The 26576-nt window shown below is 41.7% G+C and overlaps 1 protein-coding gene across 1 annotated transcript in view; it reads left to right on the forward strand.

Annotated features, from left to right (window-relative positions):
• GOT1 (glutamic-oxaloacetic transaminase 1) overlaps positions 1 to 26301 on the forward strand; it is a 32236-nt gene extending 5935 nt beyond the window's left edge. The window contains exons 2-9 of the mRNA XM_081242593.1: positions 4894 to 5075; positions 17694 to 17817; positions 18460 to 18572; positions 18797 to 18901; positions 20095 to 20245; positions 20331 to 20496; positions 21347 to 21489; positions 25718 to 26301. Coding sequence (XP_081098719.1) covers positions 4894 to 5075; positions 17694 to 17817; positions 18460 to 18572; positions 18797 to 18901; positions 20095 to 20245; positions 20331 to 20496; positions 21347 to 21489; positions 25718 to 25857 — 1124 coding nt within the window. The 3' untranslated portion in view covers positions 25858 to 26301. The remainder of the gene's footprint in view (positions 1 to 4893; positions 5076 to 17693; positions 17818 to 18459; positions 18573 to 18796; positions 18902 to 20094; positions 20246 to 20330; positions 20497 to 21346; positions 21490 to 25717) is intronic.
• Positions 26302 to 26576: the final 275 nt, after the last annotated feature.

The following is a 26576-nucleotide window of genomic DNA, read 5'->3' on the forward strand; positions in this document are numbered from 1 at the left end:
TGCTGTATCAGGTGTTTCTGAGTACCCCCGGTCCTCTCCGCAGGACCCTAGTTGGAGAAGGGCCTTAAAGAGGCATATGTGCATGGGCTGTTGGGTAGGGATGGATGGGGGAAGTGGAGATCTTAGGAGGAGGAGGAGGAGGGTGATGGTTTGATCATCTAATTCTCTGTGTTCTTCTGGAAATCGAGACTCACCTGCAATCTGTGTGACTCCTCTAAAAGAGCTGGTCCTCAGGGAGAAGGGTGTGGTGTGTGGAGCTGAGGGGCATGCTGGTAGGTAGAAAGCCCCCTTGCACAGTCAGTCCTCTGGGGCCTGCTGGCTTCAGACTTTCCCTAGACATCTCTTGCTCTTTAGAAAAAGCACAGGGATCCATGAACTTAATAGTATGACAGCCTAGCTCTTACAGTTCTTGTGACCTTGGGCAAACTTTTCTGGCCTCAGTTTGCAGATCCCAAAAATAGAGATCATAATATCTATTTTGTGAGTTGTTATAAGAATTAAATGAAAGTAAAAAAAATGTGAAGTATTTAGCACAGTGCCCTGTATGTAGTAAGTATTCAGTAACTCCTTGTTATTACTATGGCTTCAGCCACCGTCCTTGTCTATAATTATAAAATCCTTCTTTCCATCCTGGACTTCTTCCCTGGATGCCAGACCCATATTCACTACAGTTTGCTGGACACGTTGTACAGCCACTTCAAATTCAACATGTTTAAAACAATGCATGGATTCCACCCTCCCCTCAATCTTTTCTTTTTTTCTTCTGCTTTGCTCTATATCTTGGTTGCCCTCTCCCCTGCCCCGCACCCACTAGTCTTTATCCAGACTAGAGAGAGACTTTGGAGGTTGTCAGTGACCCTTTCATCAGTCCCATGTATATTTATTTGGTCACTAGGTTCTGTCTCTTTTACCTCATAAATTTATTTTGAATGTCTCCCCTTTTGTTTATCCCCGCTGCTGCTGCCGTTGCTGTGATTCAAGACTTCATTATTTCCTTCGTGGATTATTGCAGCAGCCTCCTGACTTCACTGTCTGCTTCTGTCCTCCTTCCAGTTTATTTTCCATCATGTCACTCGAATGATTCTGTTAAAATGTACAGCTGTCCATGTCACTCTCTTGCTTAAATGCTTTCAGTGGTTTCCCCGTTGAGACAAAGTTCCTTAGAAGAGAACCCAAGACTCCCTGAGCCATTCCTTGCTGTTTCTCCATGGATTTTACATCCGAGCCATGAAAATGCAGATCCTCAAAAACCTCATCTCTCCCAGCCTCTGGGGCCTTGCACAAGTGTTCCCTCTGTCTGGAAAGTCCTTCTTTCTGTCTTTTAAACTCTTATTCATCTTTCATACTTCATCTTCCCTGATCACTTACAGGAGAACTAAGGACTCTATGCTCTTATGTTTCCTGGAGGGAGGCCAAGACAGTATCTTGTTTTATCTTGCCCATCTCTGTGCAGCTACTTCTAGCCAGTACCTGGTTCATGGTGGATTCAATAAGTAGCCATCAAATGAGTGAGAGAATGAAAGAATGAATGAGAAACTCATGGGTCCAACAAAACGGGAATAAAACCCCTCTGGGAGAGCAGGAATAGTGGTTGTTGGTAACGCTTAACCTCATTGCTCCAAACGCCCAAGAGTAACTGCAGTTCTGCTTCAGTAGGGCAGTGAGACAAGGCATTGGGGATAAATCTAGAACTGAATCTGGGGGCAACTGGGCAGTGAAGAAGGAAGCAGAGGTGTGAATTGGCCATTTTCTCTTTTGTCACAATATGGACACAATGCCTCCCTGCCTCCAGTCCTATCACAGGATTTTTTAGAGTTGCACAGAGTATACATTACTGGTAAGAACAGCGGTACTATGGCTTTATCTTTCATATTTTATTTATTTATAATACATGATTTACAAATGACATATCATAAATATATGTAGCATAATTATATATTAACCATCCAAACACAGACGGGAAGCATAATAGAACTAGTTTTTCTACAAACACCCATATTCTTGTACATCTAAACAGTATCCCCTCTGTGTAGTGTAGTCCATATATACTGCTATTGCTCAAAGTTTTCCGAAAACCCTCTTTTGGAATGGCCTTAAAAACATGTTAGACCCACGTAGGAGGCCATCTTTTTATAGCTGTTCTCCGTTCATATTATTCAGTCCATTCACCCACCTACTTTGCTGGACATAATACAAGTACCATTTTTAAAAATTAAATTTACTTTCAAAGGACAAAGATTTGGCATCATTGAGGATATTCACAATAATGAGATGCCTCCTCTAAAAACAATTCCAAGAGAAGAATTCCAAGAATATTTTGAACAATGGTAGCATTGTGATCATAGATGGGGTGATCTACTTCAGGGAAAACGATTACTTGGGAGTCATTATTTTGGTATCTCTTTGGAAAACCAGACCAAATCTCGACTGATAAAGTAGGCTTTTTGAACTTGTTGAGAGGGAGGGAATTTGGTGGGCCAGGGGGTCTAATGTGAGTGATACGGCAGTATTGTGAGTCAGATTCACCTACCCAGAGACTGGTTGTTGGTTAGTGGCTGTGTCAGTCTGGAACTCTGTCCACATTTTTATTACTAGCTTGATATGCTTTTCAAACTTGCAGATGACACATTCCTGGAAGGTAGGGTTAGTTGATGGAGTAGAAGACAGATGCAAAATCAAAATATCTTATAAAGCCTTATTTGTTGTCTGACTTTTGATCTAGTAATTTTACATCTAGAAAAAGTTTTCCTAAGGAAGCACTAATGAATATGTGTAAAGTATAAGAACATTAATTACAATGTTTATATTAGCAAATAGTCAAAAGCAACACAAATAGTTAATAAATTACACATAGAAAGGAATATTGTCTAGCCACGAAAATTGTGTTGTAAATGGCTCAAATATATGAAAAATGCCCAGTTGCATCCACGATAAGAGAAATGCAACTTTGAACTACCCTGAGATAGCATTTGGACTCTTAAATTGGCAAAAATTCACTCAGTGGCTGTGGCTGTGGGGAAGCAGACACTCTTGTACATTGATGGCAGTGATGTACACTGATAACACCCCTGCCCTATAGCAGCGATGTACACTGATAACAGCCCTATAAAAAAGCCAATGTGGATATATCTGTCAAAACTACAAATATACAAAGTATGCTTAAAAGTAATATATTTGCATTTAAGCTTTTCATTGATTGCCACCAGTATTCTTCCAATTAGTTGTTTTAACCATATTTGTCCTACAACCATGTGTTGTAAAATGAAAATCAGTTGAAAGTAGTAAACTAACGTATACCCTCAAAAACAACAACAAAATTACACATACACGTACTTCTCAAACTACTCTTCCATTTTCAACCCTGCCTCTTACAGCTATATTTACATACATGTAAGATGACATATGTACAAGGTTCACTGAAGTATTATTTTCTAATAGCCAAAGATTAGAAACAACTCAAATGTCCATCAACAGGAGACTCGCAAAACAAATTATAATACATTTATCAGTTATGCAGCTCTAAAAAGAACAAAGACAGTCTGTGTGCACAGACTTAAATAGTTAATGATGATGAAAGATATTCATAATATATATTTAATAAGTGGAAAAAAGCATGTTGAAAATTCTATATAAAAATGATACAATTTATAAAAGAATATACTCATGTAAAATAAAGTTTAAAAAGCTGTACACCAAAATTTTCATACTCCTTATCTCTGAGTGCTGGAATTACATGTTAATCATAATGTTTATTATTTTCTTTCTGGGCTTTCCTAAATTTTCTACAATCAACATGTGTTGTTCAGTAAACAATATCAACCACCCTAAAAAAGTTATTTAAAAAAAAAGTCAGGGATTAATGTTGAGCAGAAATCAACAAGATAAAGAAGAATTACTTAAAAAATTTGTTTCACAGTCACTTGCCAAAGTATAGGCTTATTGGAGACCTAAACAGTCCAGCAGAAGCAAATCCCTGTCAGGAATCCTGCTCAGAGAAGTCACTGGCTTGGATGCAAGCCAAAGCAGCTGCCCTCTCAAGCTATAATCTCAAAATGATTATAGGGTAGTATAGGAAAAAAAATCAGTGATAGGATAACTCAAAGTAGACTAAAAATACTTTTAGCATAGAAGAAATGCTTAGAAATTTGCTATAATCAAGATTAAAAATTATGAAACAGGTAAACTTAGATCCATAAAAGTGTGAAGCAGAGGAAGTGAGTGGTAGGAACAGTCAAAATGGTAAACACTGGCTGATGTCAAAAAACAGCAAGAGGACAAAGATGTGTTTAAACTTGTTGTTCGATGATTGTGTAACCAGTTGTTGGAATCTTCAGTCACAGGTGTTTCCTCGCCATTTGTCTCATTTCTGTTCTTACAGGACAAGAGGAGGAGGTGGGCCTCCCTCCACCCTCCTCTATCTCCATGTTTATGTTTGAAGGTGCAGCGTTCATGTGAAGTAGCACCGAACCCTTTTCTTGGGGAGATGCAGAAGGAAGGCGATTACCGGGCCAGTGGTCGTAGAGACCTCAGTGCCCTAGTGATATTGACATAGCATTTGTAAGGTATTTTTAATTTGCGGAGTGCTTTTGCGTGCACTCTCTCACTTGATCAGGCTCTTTGATGTCCCAGTTTTACTTCAGCATTCTACTTTTTGGAGGTCACATATTTAAGAACTATAATTTCCATAAGGATAGGAAACTGTCCTTCTGCCTTCCCAGCACCTAGCCCGGTGCCTGGCCCAAAGCAGGCAGTCAGTAAGTGAATGAACTTTAATTTCCCTCACAGTTCTGTTTTGATTGGAAGGTGGTAGAACTCTCCCTGTTCACACCTCCGAATTCTTCCTTGGATGAAGCCTAAGACTCCTCCATTGTATGTCTCTTTTCCGTGTCCCAGCTTATCGCACGGATGATAGCCAGCCCTGGGTTTTGCCAGTCGTGAGGAAGGTGGAGCAGAGGATTGCTAATGACAGCAACCTAAACCACGAGTACCTGCCCATCCTGGGCCTGGCGGAGTTCCGGACCCGTGCTTCCCGCCTGGCCCTTGGGGATGACAGCCCAGCTCTGCAGGAGAAGCGGGTGAGTTTTGGGTGAGGATCTGTTTTTTTCTAGAAACTGTGAGGGTAAAAAGTGGTTAAAAATTAGGTGTTATGTCTATTGAACTGTCAGTGAATAAGGATTTAAATAGTGTGACCTCAGGGACTTGATAGTGCGAATAATATGCTTTTGTATAAAGCACAGCTTCTTCAAGTTGTTCACTTTTGCCCAAGAGATGATCGGATTTCAGCTGCTGGGTTTGAAGCAGTCAATGGAAATGCCAAGCCAAGGGAATTTAATGGAATGATCAAGAGAGTAGGGTCTGGACCCAGCTCTGCCACTACTTTTGACCAAAGGCAAGTCATTTGCCTCTCCAGCCCCTATGTCTCATCTACATGGTAGGGAAAGACTAGTTTATGGTTCATGGTCCCATAAGGAGCATTTGCATAGGGGATCATTCAAGGGGCCTCTAAACTCCCTGAAATTTTATGCAGAATTCTGTGTGTATGTATATTTCTGGAGAGAAAGTTCATAACTTTTATCAGATTTTCTGAAGGAACCTATGGCTCCCCCAAGTCCAAGAGCCACTAGTCTAGATGCTCTCTGAAGATCCTGCCAGTTCTAATATTTGATTCTTCTAGCCTTGATCTCAGCTTCTCTTCATTTAAGTGCTTCCTGGTATGTAGTCTGTGTATAACTAGAGATACATGGAAGAGGAATGCATTTGGGGAGAGTCTGTATGTGGCAGAAAGTGGTGTGATAGAGATTATCAGTGTTGTAGGAATTCAGAGAGACTGGCAAAGGCTGGAAATGGGACTAGAGCTGAACCTTGGGGAATGAGACCAGGACACTGATTCTCAACTGTGACTGTATCACCTGGGAGGTTTTAAAAACATTCTAATGGCTGGATCCCATACCAGACCTGTTAAATCAGAATCTTGGAGGGTACCACCTTTCTCTGCCCTTTTATTACCTTTCCCTACAATTCCCTTCCCTTCATGGGTATTTTTTAAAAGCTCCCCATGTGACTGCAAAGTACAGCCAAGGTTGAGAACCACAAAGTACAGAGGAAGAAAAAGGAGGGGTATTTATCTGGAGCAGTTGGAGTCCAGGGACAGAGGTTGGAGGTGAGCAGGTCTAGGTTGTAAAGAGACCTACCTGATTAGGGCTGGGAACATGCTGGATAGATCAGGCAGGCTGATTTTGGCAGCCAGGGCAGGGGAAGCCCCTTGAAGGTTTGCGCAGAGAAGTTACCCAATATAAGAGTGTTTGAAGAAGATAAACCTGGGTGGATGAATAGGAAAGGGAAGAGCTCAGGTTTTTGCAATAGTCCGATTAGATATTGTGCAATTTAAACCAACTGCCCTTATTGCCCTGCTAGGCAGTGTCAGCCCCGCTGAGCAGCCTTCATGCATGAAAGAGACCACATCTTGGAGTCACTGATTTATATCCATGCTCTTACCCAGATGCCCTGATAAGCAGAACGGGCAGGGTAAAATGAAGGCTGCACACAGGCACATTCTTATGTATATCAGGAGGCCAGGAGGCTCTGGGTGAAGGTCTTGGAACTCAGATCAATGGTTAGGTAAGTAATTAACTTGATGAGGGTTTTGTCTGGATTGGTATAAGAGACTGTAACTGACTTGCCTCTAGGAACTGAAGGAATACGGGTAGAAATGGTAGACTTTAGAGATTATGGGTGGCATTGGGAAGTTGCTTTGAAAATCTAGGGTTTCCACTGAGGGAGAGAGAGAGTCCTGATGAAGTTTGAAAATGGGGAACTTTGGCGACTGGGGGTGATATTCTGAGGCGTTGTTGATAAATTAGTTGGAATTCCATTGCTGACAAATGAAAACAGAGGTTCTGTGTTGGGGAGCTTCTTCCTCTAAGACTATACATTTCTTATATGATGCTTATTAACTATGTTGGCAGATAGATGCTTGTTTCCCTGCCCAGGAACAAAATGCTCTGTTCCCCATTTTGATCGCTTAATACTGAGGTTTGGGGCTATTGCTTGTGGCATAGAGCCCTTCCTCTTAGTCTAGTTCATCCTGTGTTATGTTTTTGATCATAGAACAAATTTAAATGGCAGTCTGTAAATATTTGAAGACTTTTACTTTTTACTTTGTGTGTGTGTGTGTGTATGTGTGTGTGTGTGTGTAATGGTTTAGGATACCCTCTGGGCATCTACAACACCCTAGCTACCAGTTGATACTGAGCTCTGGGCACTTGCTCTTTCCCTGGACCATCCCCAGGTGACTATCTTAGATCAGCCCACCGTCATCTCATTTGGATTCTTATAATAGCCTCTTGCCTCTAGTCTCTTCCCCATTCTAGTACATTCTGCACAGTGCAGCTAGAATGATCTTCCTCAGCAAAAAAAAAAAAAAGAGCTAATTGTGTCACCTGCTTCCCCTCTCACACACACACAGTAGCTCCTCCATTATCTACAGGGTAGAATGCAGACTCTGACCTGGGCATGCAGCATGTTTTGTAGCCAGGTGTCATCCTGTTCTTGCAGTTACTCTTGCTCCCATCCTCTCAGGGTCCTGCCATCCTAAGAGCCTGCTGTTTTCCAGACATGCCGAGCCCTGCCATGACTTGGCACCTTTGCCTCAGCTGTTCCTTCTGCTAGGAATGCCCCCTTCACTTCTCTGACTCCCCAGTCCCCACCTCCAAGTCCTTCAAGGCCTGACCAAGGGTCACTTCCATGCTGAATCCTGAGCTCTCTTAGGCAGAGCTAGTTGTTGGAGTGCTCTGAGTCACCACAGGACTGTGCATCGCTTGGGAAAAGCAGTACTTACTGTGTTTAATGTACAATTTTGTAAGCCTGTCCCTCCCACAAGACCCTAGGTTCCTCCAGGGCAGGGGTGATGGCTTATTTACTTACTTTAAAAAAATTTTTTTTGTGTGTATGTATGGTGTGAAGTATGGTTCTTTTATTTATTTATTTATTTGCTTGCGCTGGGTCTTAGTTGCGGCCCATGGGCTCCTTAGTTGTGGCACATGAACTCTTAGCTGCGGCATGCATGTGAGATCTAGTTCCCTGACCAGGGATTGAACCTGGGCGCCCTGTACCGGGAGCAGGGGGTCCTATCCACTGTGCCACCAGGGAAGTCCCAATGGCTTACTTATTTACCTCATGAATCTTCAGCATTTAGCTCCTAGCCTGGCACCTCAGAGATCTCAGATGTTTTAATTCACTCATTTGTTCAGTCAGCAGATGTGTGCTCACCACTAGGCACTGTTCTAGACGCTGGAGCACAGTGCTGACCAAAACCACTGCCTGGCTTACAGTTTTGTGGGGAGAAACCGACAGTAAACATAATAAATAGGAACATTATATAGTGTATTGAAAGATGATAAATGCTACAAAAACAGAGCAGAGGAAGGCATATTAGGAGTGCTGAGGGTGGGAGTGAGAGTGGATACAGTTTTAACTAGGGTGGTCATGGTAGAAACAGAAATGACATTTGAGCCAAAACTTGAAGGAGGTGAGGCATGAATGAAAGAATGAACCAGAAAATAAACAGTAATCATGTCCTCTCTTAGATTTTTCTTCTCAAGATTTTACATTACCAGGTCCATCAACCATTTTGAGAAGACCCGTTTTCTAGACTCGTCACTGCCGCCTTCTGCTTTTCCATCTTCAGATCTTAGAATCCAGACCAAATGTCCAGTTGTCATCTCCTGCCTGGTAATATTTCAGCTTCTGAAATTACTGAGCCACTGCAGGTAGGAGGGCTTGTGGGGCATGAGATGGCGTCCCAGTTTCCTGCTTGGACCGTTGCCTCTGGGAGACTTGGGGCTTTCTCTGTGGCTCTCACCTTGTCAACACTGTCTTCTTCTTCATCTAGTTCAGCCCATGTTTCTTTAGTGCCACATGCCAGATACCACATGAATTGCTAGGAGCACCCAGATCAATGCATCATAGCCTTGGCCACAAGCAGCTTCTAAACAGCTCTCCTGCTCCTCACAGGGAAGTCATTGCATCAGCAAATTGTGATCTTGGACAAGCGTTCTAGAGCCCAGCAGGGATTCCTTCAGGCAATTCATGGCTAAATTGGGAATGCAGATTGGTGGCATAGCTTTCTGCCAAGTCTTACTGGATTTCTCTCGTTCTGGATACTCCTGTTTAGCCACCCAGGTCCAGTTGCCTGGCTCCCTTTGAAGTCTGTATTTATTTCCTTTGCTATTGTGATTTTTTCCCTTCATCCCAAATCCAGGACTTTCTTGAGCTTTAGAGCTATTTGCCAAAAATCAGTTCAGAGAATGACCGAATTGACATATTATTGATTCACCAAAAATTCATTTCCGCTAGTTGCTGATATAGTTTAGAGTCACTTGTGTTTCACTGAAGCCATCTAGTGTACAATATATTTTTAGAGGGAATGATAATTTCTTGGGAATTTAATATGTCAAGTATCATATACATCATGAATATAAAGAATTAGTTTCTAGGGCTTCCTTGGTGGCGCAGTGGTTGAGAGTCCACCTGCCGATGCAGGGGACATGGGTTCGTGCCCCGGTCCGGGAAGATCCCACATGCCACGGAGTGGCTAGGCCTGTGAGCCATGGCCGCTGAGCCTGTGCGTCCAGAGCCTGTGCTCTGCAACGGGAGAGGCCACAACAGTGAGAGGCCCGCGTACCGCAAAAAAAAAAAAAAGAATTAGTTACTGTTAGTGAAGTGGGTTTATCTCTTCCAAACACATTTTCAATCTAGTCTACTGACTTTCTGACTTCTTTTAGTTAATGAATTTGCTTTTTGGAGTGGGAGAGAAAGGGTGGAGTTAAAAGCTGAGCACAGGAGAGAGCAGACAACAGAAGCAAGAAGAACTACAGTCCTGCAGCCTGTGGAATGAAAACCACATTCACAGAAAGATAGAGAAGATGAAAAGGCAGAGGGCTATGTACCAGATGAAGGGACAAGACAAAACCCCAGAAAAAGAACTAAATGAAATGGAGATAGGCAATCTTCCAGAAAAAGAATTCAGAATAATTATACTGAAGATGATCCAGGACCTCGGAAAAAGAATGGAGGCAAAAATCAAGAAGATGCAAGAAATGTTTAACAAAGATCTAGAAGAATTAAAGAACAAACATCTAGAAGACTTAAAGAACAAACAAACAGAGATGAACAATACAATAACTGAAATGAAAACTACACTAGAAGGAATCAACAGCAGAATAACTGAGGCAGAAGAACGGTTAAGTGACCTGGAAGACAGAATGGTGGAATTCACTGCTGCAGAACAAAATAAAGAAAAAAGAATGAAAAGAAATGAAGGCAGCCTAAGAGACCTCTGGGACAACATTAAATGCAACAACATTCACACTATAGGGGTTCCAGAAGGAGAAGAGAGAGAGAAAGGACCAGAGGAAATATTTGAAGAGATTATAGTCAAAAACTTCCCTAACATGGGAAAGGAAATAGCCACCCAACTCCAGGAAGTGCAGAGAGTCCCATACAGGATACACCCAAGTAGAAACACGCCGAGACACTTAGTAATCAAATTGACAAAAATTAAGGACAAAGAAAAATTAATAAAAGCAGCAAGGAAAAAATGACAAATAACATACAAGGGAACTCCCATAAGGTTAACAGCTGATTTCTCAGGAGAAACTCTACAAGCCAGAAGGGAGTGGCATGGTATACTTAAAGTGATGAAAGGGAAGAACCTACAACCAAGATTACTCTACCCAGCAAGGATCTCATTCAGATTCGATGGAGAAATCAAAAGCTTTACAGACAAACAAAAACTAAGAGAATTCAGTACCACCAAACCAGCTCTACAACAAATGCTAAAGGAACTTCTCTAAGTGGGAAACACAAGAGAAGAAAAGCACCTACAAAAACAAACCCAAAACAATTAAGAAAATGGTCATAGGAACACACATATCGATAATTACCCTAAACGTGAATGGATTAAATGCTCCAACCAAAAGATACAGGCTTGCTGAATGGATACAAACACAAGACCCATATATATGCTTTCTACAAGAGACCCACTTCAAACCTAGGGACACATACAAACTGAAAGTGAGGGGATGGAAAAAGATATTCCATGTAAATGGAAATAAAGCTGGAGTAGCAATACTCATATCAGATAAAATAGACTTTAAAATAAAGAATGTTACAAGAGACAAGGAAGGACACTACATAATGATCAGGGGATCAATCCAAGAAGAAGAAATAACAATTATAAATATATATGCACCCAACATAGGAGCACCACAGTACATAAGGCAACTGCTAACAACTATAAAAAAGGAAATCGACAGTAACACAATAATAGTGGGGTCTTTAAGACCTCACTTACACCAATGGACAGATCATCCAAAATGAATATAAATAAGGAAACACAAGATTTAAATGAAACAATAGACCAGATAGATTTAATTGATATTTATAGGACATTCCATCCAAAAAGAGCAGATTACAGTTTCTTCTCAAGTGTGCATGGAACATTCTCCAGGAAAGATCACACTTGGGTCAAAAATCAAGCCTCAGTAAATTTAAGAAAATTGAAATCATATCAAGTATTTTTTCTGACCACAACGCTATGAGATTAGAAATGAATTACAAGGAAAAAAATGTAAAAAAACACAAACACATGGAGGCTAAACAATATACTGCTAACTAACCAAGATATCACTGAAGAAATCAAAGAGGAAATCAAAAAATACCTAGAGACAAATGACAATGAAAACACGATGATCCAAAACCTATGGGATGCAGCAAAAGCAGTTCTAAGAGGGAATTTTGTAGCTATACAAGCCTACCTCAAGAAACAAGAAAAATCTCAAATAAACAATCTAACCTTACACCTAATGGAACTAGAGAAAGAAGAACAAATAAAACCCAAAGTTAGCAGAAGGAAAGAAATCATAAAGATCAGAGCAGAAATAAATGAAATAGAAACAAGGAAAACAATAGCAAAGATCAATAAAACTAAAAGCTGGTTCTTTGAGAAGATAAACAAAATTGATAAACCATTAGCCAGACTGATCAAGAAAAAGACGGAGAGGACTCAAATCAATAAAATTAGAAATGAAAGAGAAGTTACAACAGACACCGCAGAAATACAAAGCATCCTAAGAGATTACTACGAGCAACTGTATGCCAATAAAATGGACAACCTGGAAGAAATGGACAAATTCTTAGAAAGGTATAACCTTTTAAGACTCAACCAGGAAGAAATAGATAATATGAACAGACCAGTCACAAGTAATGAAACTGAAACTGTGATTAAAAATCTTGCAACAGGGCTTCCCTGGTGGTGCAGGGGTTGAGGGTCCACCTGCCGATGCAGGGGACACGTGTTCGTGCCCCGGTCCGGGAAGATCCCACGTGCCACGGAGCGGCTGGACCTGTGAGCCATGGCCACTGAGCCTGCGCATCCGCAGCCTGTGCTCTGCAACGGGAGAGGCCACAACAGTGAAAGGCCCGTGTACCGCAAAAAAAAAAAAAAAAAAAAAAAAAAAATCTTGGAACAAACAGAAGTACAGGACCAGATGGCTTCACAGGTGAATTCTTTCAAACATTTAGAGAAGAGCTAACACCCATCCTTCTCTAACTCTTCTGAAAAATTTCGGAGGAAGGAACACTCCCGAACTCATTGTATGAGGCCACCATCACCCTGATACCAAAACCAGACAAAGATACTCCAAGAAAAGAAAATTACAGACCAATATCACTGATGCATATAGATGCAAAAATCCTCAACAAAATACTAGCAAACAGAATCCAACAACACATTAAAAGAATCATACACCGTGACCAAGTGGGATTTATCCCAGGGATGCAAGGATTCTTCAATATATGCAAATCAATCAATGTGATACACTGTATTAACAAATTGAAGAATAAAAACCATATGATCATCTCAATAGATGCAGAAAAAGCTTTTGACAAAATTCAACACCCATTTATGATAAAAACTTTCCAGAAAGTGGGCATAGAGGGAACCTACCTCAACATAATAAAGGCCATATATGAGAAACCCACAGCAAACATCATTCTCAATGATGAAAAACTGAAAGCACTTCCTCTAAGATCAGGAACAAGACAAGGATGTCCACTCTTGCCACTAGTATTCAACATAGTTTTGGAAGTCCTAGCCACGGCAATCAGAGAAGAAAAAGAAATAAAGGAATACAGATTGGAAAAGAAGTAAAACTGTCACTGTTTGCAGATGACATGTTACTGTACATCGAGAATCCTAAAGATGCCATCAGAAAACTACTAGAGCTAATCAGTGAATTTGGTAAAGTTTCAGGATACAAAATTAATACACAGAAATCTCTTGCATTCCTATACACTAAAGTTGTAAAATCTGAAAGGGAAATTAAGGAACACACCTGTTTACCATTGCAACAAAAAGAATAAAATACCTAGGAATAAACCTACCTAAGGAGACAAAAGACCTGTATGCAGAAAACTATAAGACACTGATGCAAGAAATTAAAGATGATACCAACAGTTGGAGAGATATACCATGCTCTTGGATTGGAAGAATCAATATTGTGAAAATGACTATACTACCCAAAGAAGTCTACAGATTCAATGCAATCCCTATCAAATTACCAATGGCATTTATTACAGAACCAGAACAAAAAATCTTACAATTTGTATGGAGACACAAAAGACCCCGAATAACTAAAGCAGTCTTGAGGGAAAAAAATGGAGCCGGAGGAATCAGACTCTCTGACTTCCCACTATACTACAAATCTATACTACAGTAATCAAGACAATATGGTACTGGTACCAAAACAGATATATAGATCAATGGAACAGGATAGAAAGCCCAGAGATAAACCCATGCCCCTATGGTCAACTAATCTATGACAAAGGAGGCAAGGATATACAATGGAGAAAAGACAGCCTCTTTAATAACTGGTGCTGGGAAAACTGGACAGGGACATGTAAAAGAATGAAATTAGAACACTCCCTAACACTATACACAAAAATAAACTCAAAATGGCTTAGAGACTTAATTGTAAGACCGGACACTATAAAACTCTTAGAGGAGAACATAGGAAGAACACTCTTTGACATAAATCACAGTAAGATCTTTTTTGATCCACCTCCTAGAGTAATGGAAATAAAAAGAAAAATAAACAAATGGGACCCAATGAAACTTAAACGCTTTTGCACAGCAAAGGAAACCATAAACAAAACAAAAAAACAACCCTCAGAATGGGAGAAAATATTTGCAAATGAATCATCGGACAGGGGATTAATCTCCAAAATATATAAACAACTCATGCAGCTCAATATTAAAAAAATAAACAACCGAACCCGAAAATGGGCAGAAGGCCTAAATAGACATTTCTCCAAAGAAGACATACAGATGGCCAAGAAGCATGAAAAGCTGCTCAACATCACTAATTATTAGAGAAATGCAAATCAAAACTACAATGAGTTATCACCTCACACCAGTTAGAATGGGCATCATCAGAAAATCTACAAACAACAAATGCTGGAGAGGGTGTGAGGAAAGGGAACCCTCTTGCACTGTTGGTGGGAATGTAAATTGATACAGCCACTGTGGAGAACAGTGTGGAGGTTCCTTAAGGAACTACAAATAGAATTACCATATGACCCAGCAATCCCACTACTGGGCATGTACCCTGAGAAAACCATAATTCAAAAAGACACATGCACCCTAATGTTCATTGCAGCACTGTTTACAATAGCCAGGCCATGGAAGCAGCCTAAATGCCCATCAACGGACAAATGGATAAAGAAGTCGTGGTACATATATACAATGGAATATACCTCAGCCATAAAAAGGAACGAAATTGGGTCATTTGTAGAGATGTGGATGCATCTAGAGACTGTCATACAGAGTGAAGTAAAGCAGAAAGAGGAAAACGTATATCGTGTATTAACGCATGTATGTGGAACCTAGAAAATGGTACAGATGAACCAGTTTGCAGGGCAGAAATAGAGACACAGATGTAGAGAACAAACATGGACACCAAGGGGGTAAAGTGGCGGGGGTTGGGGGTGGTGGTGGGATGCACCGGGAGATTGGGATTGACATGTATACTCTGATGTGTATAAAATGGATGACTAATAAGAAAAAAGAATAAATTAATTAAAACAACCCCCCCCACAAAAAAAAAACAAAAAAAAAGCTGAGCACAGGAAATATAAAAACTATGCTTGGGAATGTCTTTACTGATATCCACATGCACCTGTCACATATCCATGATAACTTAAAACCCTGCTTTAAGGGAGACCTTGCTCATTTGTATAGGAAGTATCAGCATTCCTATACAAAGTGCTGAGGTATTTGAAATGTGAAATAATGAATAAAGTTGACATTCAGCTTAGCTGATGACAAATCCATAAAAAATGAATGTACATTTAGGTTACATCACCTTGGTCGAGATTTGCGTAAGGAATCCAGGTAGGTCACAATGTGAAGCCCAAACCTTTAAGGTAATGGGAAGCAACAGGTAAACACTGCTATATTTAAAATAGATAACCAACAAGGACCTACTGTAATAAATGAATGAATGAATGAATGAAGTTATTAAAATAAAAAAAAAATAAAGAAATGGGAAGGGACCAGTGCTCGGGGGGACCACTTTGAAGAACCACATCTGATGCACACTGACCTTTTCCATCCCAGTCCACTGCCTTTGCTCCTCTCTGCAGTGGATGCCATGCTCAGTTCCTCGTCTCCCTGAACGTCAACTTCACTTCTGTTTCACGTTTCAGACGATGTTCTTTCACAGATGCTCAGATCTCTGAATATAAATAGAGCAGTGGGGAATAATAGTGATAATTGGTATTATTGCCTAGTTCCTAGCTTAAAGGGGACTTCTGCTCGTGATTCAGTGTTCATCATGAAGCTGACTTACTCATCATGGCTGGATCTTATTATTATTTTTTTAGTTATTTTTAGGAAGTCTCATTGCTTCTTTTTTTACCAAGCATTTATATCAGAGATAGCTATATTTTTTTCTCCTGTTATGATGATCATTTGGGTGATCATTTTCTCTATCTAGCAGCATGACAAATTTTATATTTCTTTTCTCTTTTTTTTTTAAAATAGGAGAAAATCAAATCACATATACATGGGAGATGTCCAGGAAAACGAACTCACTCCTATATTTTTTAATAATCATGCATTCATGGGATGACTAACTTGACCAAGGGAGTATTTTTAAATGCACTATTGGATTCATACTGTTCATTAATATTTAGGAAGTTAGTATCAATATTCATGAAAGAGGTCTCTTTTTTTCTCTTTTTTTTCCCTTTGTCATCTTTTAGCATTGGTGTTGACATAAGTTCTTTTAAAAAAGATTTTGGAAACTTTTCTTCTTTGTCTAGGAAGATTTTTTTTTTTTTACTTTTTTATTGTGGGAAATTTCAAATATATACAAAAGTAGTTAAAACTGTAATGAACAAACCCCCATGGATCCATCAGCTAGCTTCAACAATGGTCTGTATTTGGTCAGTCTTGTATATTCCCCCACCCTCCCTGCCAAAACTGAATTATTTTATAGCAAATTACAGACATCTAAATATATTTTTTAAATTATTAAAAAATTTTCCAAATAATACATGAATACATTCTCCTTATTTTTAAAAAAACAACTTGTAGATTAGGCCAAAGTCCCTTTGACCACTATTCCCACATCCTAGGCCCCTCCCCAGAGGTTGCTGCTGTTATTACATTGGTGTGTGTCCTTCCTTTTCAGTAGACATTCTTCTGTGATCTTTCTCTTTTTTTCTCCTTTAGACATATTAAGCAACACGTAATTAATGACACTTCTCTACTGAAAGAGTTATGCTAAAACCTAATTAGAAGTGTGAAGGGGAAAAAGCAAAGATGTTTAGGCAGAACAACAGAAGTAGGGCCTAGTGACTAGATGTAGAGTGAGAAGGCCTGGATTTATGCCCAGCTCTGCCGCTCACCAGCTGCAAATCCCTTGGCGAACCACTTCTCTGAATCAATTTCCTCATGTATAAATTGGGGATGTAGAACTTACTTTACAGGGCTGTGTGAGGGTCAGACAAGAATGTGTGTGAAGGTATTTTGTAAACGGTAAAACGTAGGACTTTTATTATTGCCCAGGTGAGGCCATTTTAAGATGAGAGGAGGCTTCAGGAGAGGAGAGTAGTATTTGCATATCACCTTTGTTCTGTGAGAACATTTCTAAGGGTTAATAAGCCTTTGTTATAGCGATGAGAAAGGGCACTGCAGACTGATGTTGATAGCAAGCTCGGAACATTATTTTACCAGCTTCTGTTGGAGGGCAGTTTTCATCTTGGGATGGGTGCAAAGGGATGGGTTTGCCTTGCAGGGCACACTCTAATGTGCCCGAGGTATGTCCTAGGGCCTAGGTATGTCCTCTACCTCTGTGTTCAGAGGGACACTCCTTTGGGGGTCAGACTTCCAGACTTACTGGGTGAAGACCTGACCTTTCTGCTGAGTAGCTGGTAACTCTGAGCAAGGTGCTTCACTTCTTAGCCTTAGTTTCCTCATTTGTAAACATGGGCAAATAATACTTTTTCATGTAGTTATGACATTTTATAGAGATTACACATTTAAGGAAGTGCTCATCATTGCCATATTTTCCCTAATATTATCTGACCTCACCATTAACTAACCAGTGACCCTGCTTCTTCTCTTTCAGGTAGGAGGTGTGCAGTGTTTGGGGGGAACAGGTGCACTTCGAATTGGAGCTGAGTTCTTAGCGCGATGGTACAATGGAACAAACAACAAGGACACGCCCGTCTATGTATCCTCACCAACCTGGGGTGAGTCCTGTAGCTGTAGCGAGAGGAGAAACAGAGAAGCCAGGGGAATTCTCATATACTGTGAGACAGCTGTATTGATGGGGTCCTGTGGAGGCACATAGCCCAGACTCTGGGGAGTGCGTGTGTTTTGGGAGGGCTGGTGGTAGCAGAGGAAGCCTTCCTGGAAGAAGTGGTTTCCGTGTTTAGACTTGAAGGATGAGGATGGGTCGGGTGCTGGCAGGGAAGGAATTATCCTCATGAGTCTCACTGCTTACACTGAAAATGTAACCCAGCCCTGGATCAACTAACATGAGAATGGCTTGAGCAGTGGATTATGGCAGTACATGGGTAACCTGATGCTTAAATTCAGATTGGGACTACTTTATCCCAAGACTCTTGGTGAACTTGTGTTTTAGTATATATTGAGCCTTCCCAGAGGAGGGAGGTCCCACTGTAGTAGGATGTAAGTCAGCATGACTAGACTGGTCAAACTTGTTCCTGGTCACAATCATTCCTCTCAATCTTAACCCCTCACCTCCATGTCACCCAGTGGGTGTTGAGCCTGTGAGGGCCCTGGAAGCTGCCTTGAGTCCCTTCTGTTCATGCCTCCTTGTGTTTCCTTGTGTTTGTAAAACATTTAACGTTTTATCCCTTTGTTTGCAGAGAATCATAATGGTGTCTTTATTGCCGCTGGATTTAAAGAAATTCGGTCTTATCACTATTGGGATGCAGCGAAGAGAGGACTAGACCTCCAGGGTTTTCTGAATGATCTGGAGGTGGGTTATTAGAAGAAAAAGTAGACAGAATGCTATGACGTCAAGAAGAGCAGGGAAAAGTCTTTGGATCAGTTGATAAGTGAGAGAGTCTGAGACACCCTACTCAGACCAGATGGTGGTTTTTGAAATGGCACGTAAGGAGGGAGTACCTGCCCTCTGTGCCCCTGACTCTGCCCACTATGTCCCTGCTGGTGTCAGAACTTACATACCTTCCTTCTCCCCAGAAAGCTCCCGAGTTCTCCATCTTTGTCCTCCACGCCTGTGCACACAACCCAACTGGGACTGACCCAACTCCGGAGCAGTGGAAGCAGATTGCCTCTGTCATGAAGGTAACTGTCTTTTCAGAGCATCTCTTAAAATAGTGTATATTAATATTTGATGTATTCAACAGCAGTACCTATTTACGGAAGAATTTGGAAAAATGGAGAAAAGCCTAAAGAAAAAAATAAGTACTAACTATAAATTCTATTACCTAAAGAAAGCCACTGTTAACATTTTGATATACAGAATGTCAGGCTCTTTTCTTTTTAAATTTTTTTTTTAGTGTAGTTATACATGACATGCATGGCTATGTCACATTACAGATTGATTAAATCAGTTGATGGCCATTTCATGCCCAGGTTTCTTACTCTTGTGAACAATATATGTAATAAACCTCCTTTTAATTATTTCTTTGGGATAACTTTCTACACTGGAATTTCTAGCTCAAGGTGTATATATTCTTCACTAACATGTTTAAAGAATACTTCTTGATAAACTATTATGTACCAGGTGCCATAGGGGGACAATAGTGAACAAAGCAGAGGTGGTTCTGCCCTCAGAGCATACAGCCTGTTTGGGGACACAGCCACATACTGTGAGACAGCTGTGTTGATGGGGTCCTATGGAGGCACATAGCCCAGACTCTGGGGAGTGCGTGCATTTTGGGAGGGTTGGTGGTAGCAGAGGAAGCCTTCCTGGAAGAAGTGGTTTCCGTGTTTAGACTTGAAGGATGAGGATGGGTCGGAGCTGGCAGGGAAGGAATGTTTCCCGCAGAGGGAAGAGCACCATCAAAAGCCTAAGGCAGAGGTAATGGTCCATATGAGGAAGTAAAAGTAATTCTTGATATGGGCTGGAGTTCCAGGGGAGGGGGCGAGTGAGTGATGAGGCTAGAGAGGTAAATGGGGGCCAGGTCCTGTGCTGAAGCCTCGGACTTTATTCTGAGGGCAGTGGGGAGCCCCTGGAAATCTTTGATGTCATGGAGTGACATGATCAGATGTGCCCTGTTGGCAAAGCAGCATCGTGACACTCTAGGACAATATACTTAAAAAAATAAGGTTTACCGAAGTTGTTAGATTTGTTAGTTGGTATTTAGGTGAACAGAGAAACAGATGTAAAGTGGAGTTGGATGCAGAAAGGGAAGAGGTAGGAGAAACGGACGGGGTGAGACATTCCTTCCAGGCACCAGTTGGGGAAGGAAGGCCAGTGTCTGAGGTTGGTTCCAGGAGGATTTCCTGCCCTGACTCACTTTTCTTCCTCGCAGCGCCGGTTTCTGTTCCCCTTCTTTGACTCAGCCTATCAGGGCTTCGCATCTGGCAACCTGGAGAAAGACGCCTGGGCCATTCGCTATTTTGTGTCTGAAGGGTTCGAGCTCTTCTGTGCCCAGTCCTTCTCCAAGAACTTCGGGCTCTACAGTGAGTGCTCTCATGAGTTACAGCCCAGCTGCCCCAGCCTCGCCACCCCCGGAGCCCCAAGGCTGATTCTCCTCCTTCCTTTTAGATGAGCGAGTGGGGAATCTGACCGTGGTTGCGAAAGAACCTGATAGCATCCTCCGGGTCCTTTCCCAGATGGAGAAGATAGTGCGAATTACGTGGTCCAATCCCCCTGCTCAGGGAGCACGAATCGTGGCCCATACTCTCTCTGACCCTGAGCTTTTTAATGAATGGTAAGGGGCTCAACACCAGATGGCAAAGCGTGGGGATGCAGAACAGCGATTGTCCCATTACATTTAACTGTCTCTTCCTTTTATGCTGGCAGAGGCAGGACAAAAATACTTGAACCTCTTTTGAGTGTCAGTTATTATTTCTGTAAAATAGAGCTGACACTTAACACACATGTGTAACAGAGCACTGGGAACATAGGAAGGAGGCCCTCAGTGAATGGGAGTTTCCCCACTCTCCCACCACCCAGGCTTCCTCCCCTTAAAGTTGGGAAATACAGGGAGGAATTTCTGATAGAATAGAATATCTAACTTCAAGTCAGTGCAACAATTTTGGGGCTCTTCATTCTTATCTAATTTATATATATTTTGTCTTATTTTGAAATAGTAATTTTTTTGTAGTAGCTAAATCTGCAATCTCTACTTAATTACACCTGATAAAATATATTATCCTGTCTCAAGCAGCACCTAGCTGAAGAACATATATTATCCTGTCTCAAGCAGCACCTAGCTGAAGAACATATATTATCCTGTCTCAAGCAGCACCTAGCTGAAGAACATATATTATCCTGTCTCAAGCAGCACCTAGCTGAAGTCTGAGTTAAAACATAAGTGGTATTACAGCCAGTACACCTAAGACTAGCCATAAACTCCATCAGTAAATAAAGTCCTTTCCTTCTGCCTAGTAAGTCTATCTCTGGTCTCCTTATCCACCCATCCAGGCATCCACATACCATAATTAGGCAGGTTGTGATCTTGTTTTCAGCTTACAGATTAAATTACATTACAAAATTTTTTATGTTTTCGTGTACCATCTCTCCTGTGTGGATTGGTATTCATATTGCTGTCTACTCAGGACAGGTAATGTGAAGACAATGGCTGACCGCATTCTGACCATGAGATCTGAGCTCAGGGCACGATTAGAAGCCCTCAAGACCCCTGGAACCTGGAACCATATCACGGAGCAGATTGGAATGTTCAGTTTCACTGGGTTGAACTGTAAGTGGCCCCACCGCCTCAAATGCTCACTGTTGGACACCGCACTCCTCACAGCCAGTGTTCTTGGGCTTGGCTCCTTTAGCTGTTGCCCATTTGGTCAGCTATTACTTTGGACCAGAACAAGTTAGATTTTCTCAGTGTGTCCCACCCATCTCCTGGACCGCTTGGGTCTCAGAAGAGCATTGTTGTGGTCTACCCTGCAGAACATAACTCAGATATTTTCATTTTTATGGGCTTGGGAAGTGGCTCAGAGCCAGCTGGGAAGTAACAGGATTTGTACCTTGGAGGCTTGACTTATGAAACATCTTTTATAAATGCTTAGGCACCTTTTGGCTTTTCCTTAACCTTAAGTATAAATATTACATATGATTATCGAAGGACCTAATTTCTTAACAGGTCTTTCCTAGTCTCCAAGCATTGCCTAGGTTACAACATTCTCTTTTCACTTCATAAATAAGAATTTAGATTGGTAGTTGGAATTAAAAGTCAGTTGACAGTCTAGCAGGCAGCCATGCACGATCTTGGTCAGCCGTCAGTAGGGTGTATCAGTGATTGGCCATCCCGTCTGATGATAGAGGACTCATTCATTTAATAAGTAATTCCCGAGCACCTCAAGCTAAGCCACTGGTTGCATGGTGCAGATATGACCTCCCTGTGGAGCTTGTGTCTTAGTGGCTCAGGGGACAGATGTGTGCCTTTGGGTAGTCAGTAGAACCTCAGAGGTACTGGGAGGTACTATAAACCAGGGCCATCAGAGTGCCTGTTTGAAATGGGCTCAGAAAAAAGCCAAAAGAAAGGTGGTAAAGATTGTATATTGCAGACTCACTGAAACACTTTGGGGTAAAATGAGGCTAACCAAGAAAGTAAACGGATAGCTCAGTTAGCCTTTGGTGTCCTCACAGTTCTGGAATGGGGAATTAGTTCACTTAATTAAGGAAAATCATCCTTATACAATTTTTAAGATATTAAGTGTAATGGAAATGGTGTTTAGTAGTAATATTCTTTTTTTTTCCCAGCCACATCTCTTTTTTTAAAAAAAATAAATTTATTTATTTATTCACTTATTTAATTTTTGGCTGCATTGGGTCTTCCCTGCTGCACGCGGGTTTTCTCTAGTTGCCGAGAGCAGGTGCTACTCTTTGTTGCGGTGCACGGGCTTTTTGTTGCGGTGGCTTCTCTTATTGCAGAGCAGGGGCTCTAGGCATGCGGGCTTCAGCAGTTGTGGCACACGGGCTGCAGTAGTTGTGGCTCATGGGCTCTAGAGCGCAGGCTCAGTAGTTGTGGCACACGGGCTTAGCTGCTCTGTGGCATGTGGGATCTTCCCAGACCAGGGCTCGAACCCATGTCCCGTGCATTGGCAGGTGGATTCTTAACCACTGCGCCACCAGGAAAGCCCTCTTCTTTTTTTTATTTTTTTATGCAGCAGGTTCTTACTAGTTATCTGTTGTATACATATTAGTGTATACATGTCAATCCCAATCTCCCATTTCATTCCACCACCACTACCCTGCCACTTTCCCCCCTTGGTGTCCATATGTTTGTTCTCTACATCTGTGTCTGTATTTCTGCCTTGCAGACCGGTTCATCTGTACCATTTTTCTAGATTCCACATATATGTGTTAACATACGATATTTGTTTTTCTCCTTCTGACTTAACGTCACTCTGTATGACAGTCTCTAGGTCCACCCACATCTCTACAAATGACCCAATTTCATTCCTTTTTATGGCTGAGTAATATTCCATTGTATATATGTACCACATCTTTTTCCATTTGTCTGTATGGGCATTTAGCTTGCTTCCATGACCTGGCTATTATAAAGAGTGCTGCAATGAACACTGGGGTGCATGTGAGTAGTAATATTCTAAAAGCTCACAAGGTGGGGATGTCTTCCCATGAAGTATCCATATTGTCCCACTCTCCAGAGTAGGAAATTAGTTTTATTATGAATTGAAAAATGGTGAGAATAGACCTGGGCTTATAACATAAAGTTATACTTTTAGAACTTGGCATCATTTACCCTTTTTAAAAACAGGGTTTTTTTTTTTTTCCTCCCGACATTTTATTAGGAAAAATTTTAAACATACAGAAAAGTTAGAGGAATTGAACCCCATGTGCCCGCCACATAGTTTCTACAATTCTCATGTTGTGGTACTTCCTTTTCTACATTTTATCTGTCAGAACAGGGGCTTTCATCCTGAAATATTTTTAAAATTGGGTATGCGTATATTGGCCTTTTTCTAGGGAAAGAGTCCCTAACCTTTACTAGCTTCTCAACTGTGATACTCCCTTTCCCCATAAAAGTAGAGAAGTTTCATTTCTATTTAAGAAAACGGGGCGGGAGCCCTGTAACCACAACATCTACCTCTGGGGCATAGGCTTTACAAGGTGCTGTGCCCGTGGCTCTGTTGACGTGTGAGGTTAGGCGCTATCTCCTTGGATGGCTGTAATTCACATAGTTAAAGCTGGTCAGGGCTACTGTGAAAGTGGCTTTGTTTGGAGGGGCCCAAAGGTAGCACTGAGTACAGGGTCTAGGTTTTTCACTTCCATACAGAGGCAGTATAGTATCCTGGCTAAGAGCTGAGAGCCGGGAGTTATACTGCCCACCTTAAAATTCGAGATTCACAGCTGACTAGCTGTGTGACCTTGGGAAGGTCATTTAACTTCCATCTATGCCATCTATAAAATGGGGGCGATAAGGTTATTAAGATTAACTGAGCTAATATAAAGTGCTTAGAACACTGCCTGGCACCTAGTGTTTTCTCCTCTGATGATTATGATTCTATTACTGTCTTAGTCTGCTCGGGCTGCTGTAACAAAATGCCATAGACTGGGTGGCTTAAACAACAGAAATTTATTCCTCACAGTTCTGGAGGCTAGGAAATCTGAGATCAGGGTGCCAGCATCAACAGGTTCTGCTCGGGTTTCTCTTCCTAGCTTGCAAGTGGCTGTCTTCTTGCTGTATCCTCACATGAAGGGAGGAGGTGAGCGGGGGGGGGGGAGAGAGAGAGAGAGAGAGAGAGAGAGCTCGTGCATGAGCAAGCTCTCTGGTCTCTTCTTATGAGGTCACTACTCCCATCATGCATGCTTACCCTCATGACCTCATCTAAACCTAATTACCAGCCAAAGGCTCCACCTCCTAATACCATCGCAATGGGGCTTAGGGTTTCAAAGTATGAATTTTGGAGGGACACAAACATTCAGTCCATGACAATTATTATTATCCTGATCCCTCAAATTGATGGTGCCTTAAGGGTGCTAATTACTTAGGGGAAAAAAATCAGCTAAAATTCTCTCATGGCTTTGCAATAAAGCAAAAAAAGCTCTAGAGATTGTGGCAGAAGGGAAGTACAGGCAGTCCCTTCCCATTTCATACAGCAGGGTTTCTGCACACTCATGGGAAAACCCTCCTGTGTGTGTGTGTGTGAATGAGAGCTGAGATGCACCAGGCCCGAGAGGTCTCTGCAGTGTTCAGCCTGCGGGTTCACACACACAGCATTTATCCAGGAATGCTCATCTCAGGGTCTTGTCCAATGTACTGTGAAAATGAAATGTCAAAGGGAAGTTGCTCTGGGTGCTCAGGGTTAAGCAAATATAGGTGAAGGAAGAGATAAACGAAGCACTTCTTAACCAGTTTTTCATATCAATGGATTGTCCTTAAGTCTGTGGGTTTGGTTGAGTGGATAGGGTGTCCCAGTGAACATAACCTCCAAGGTTTGGTTGGGAGGTAGTCCCAGATTAAAATTCCCATCAGGAAGAACCATGTTAAACTTTCCGGGGGGCTTCCCTGGTGGCGCAGTGGTTGAGAGTCCGCCTGCCGATGCAGGGGACACGGGTTTGTGCCCTGGTCTGGGAAGATCCCACATGCCATGGAGCGGCTGGGCCCGTGAGCCATGGCTGCTGAGCCTGCGCGCCTGGAGCCTGTGCTCCACAACGGGAGAGGCCACAACAGTGAGAGGCCCGCGTACCGCAAAAAAAAAAAAAAAAAAAAAGAAACAAAAAACAAAACAAAAAACTTTCTGGGATTAGGAAGTTAGCTCATAAGAGTAGTTTCCAGAATCTGTTGAGCGTATTTCTCACTGCGTCAGGTGGACAAAATTACTCCTATTGTTTTGCTCATCTGTGTTAGGGGGAAGAAAGGAAATTGTCATTGTAATGGGCTCTCTGGACCTCCATTACTTAAAGGATTCCTACTGCTCTGATTATGTATCTCTTTTGGTTTTCAACAGCCAAGCAGGTTGAGTATCTGGTCAATGAAAAGCACATCTATCTGCTGCCAAGTGGTCGGATCAACATGTGTGGCTTAACCACCAAAAACCTAGATTATGTGGCCAGCTCCATCCATGAAGCAGTCACCAAAATCCAGTGAAGAAACACCACCCAAGCAAGCACCACCAAAGCGGTCCTCTGTCTCGTGTATTCCCTGCCTGCACAAACCTGGTTGTATACATCACAACTAGATTAGAGACTACTGAGGGACAGAAGAGCTGCTCTGGTGAGGTGGTTTCTGTTTAAGCTGGCCCCACGGGAAGAGAACATCTCTTGAAAGGAAATGGGGATCTGGGATTAGAGCCCTTTTGGAGGCCAGAGCAAATTAAGGCTTTTATTTGAGAAGAATAAAAAGGTACTTTACTTTGATGATGAAATGTAGATGTCTTGCCCCCTCGCTGGAAGCAGGAGTATTGCCCATGTCACTCATGTGCTCCTGTGTGTTGCTTTACTCTGTACAAAGCCGAGTCCCAAAGATGAGTTTGTCTGAAGAGCCACGTGTGATTGTGGGTGTCAGCTATGTCATTAAAACTCGTCATCTTGATCCAGAGTGTCTCCCTGCTCTTTCTGCATGGTTGTGTCCCTGTCCCTAAGCTTGAGTTCTTTAGAGTGACCAAGTTAAGAAATATATATCTCACCCACACATTTAACTGACATGAAAGTTTCACAAAACAAAACTTACCCTTGCTATGTGTAATGCATTCTGATATTTTCTATTCTGTTCTATTCTATTCTATTCTATTCTATTCTATTCTATTCTATTCTATTCTATTCCCCTAAAGTAATAAAGTGAAAGTGCTGATTGAGGCCCATGGACTT

Source organism: Mesoplodon bidens (assembly GCF_964165515.1).
Source record: "Mesoplodon bidens genome assembly, chromosome: 1".
In the NCBI taxonomy this organism is placed as follows: domain Eukaryota; kingdom Metazoa; phylum Chordata; class Mammalia; order Artiodactyla; family Ziphiidae; genus Mesoplodon; species Mesoplodon bidens.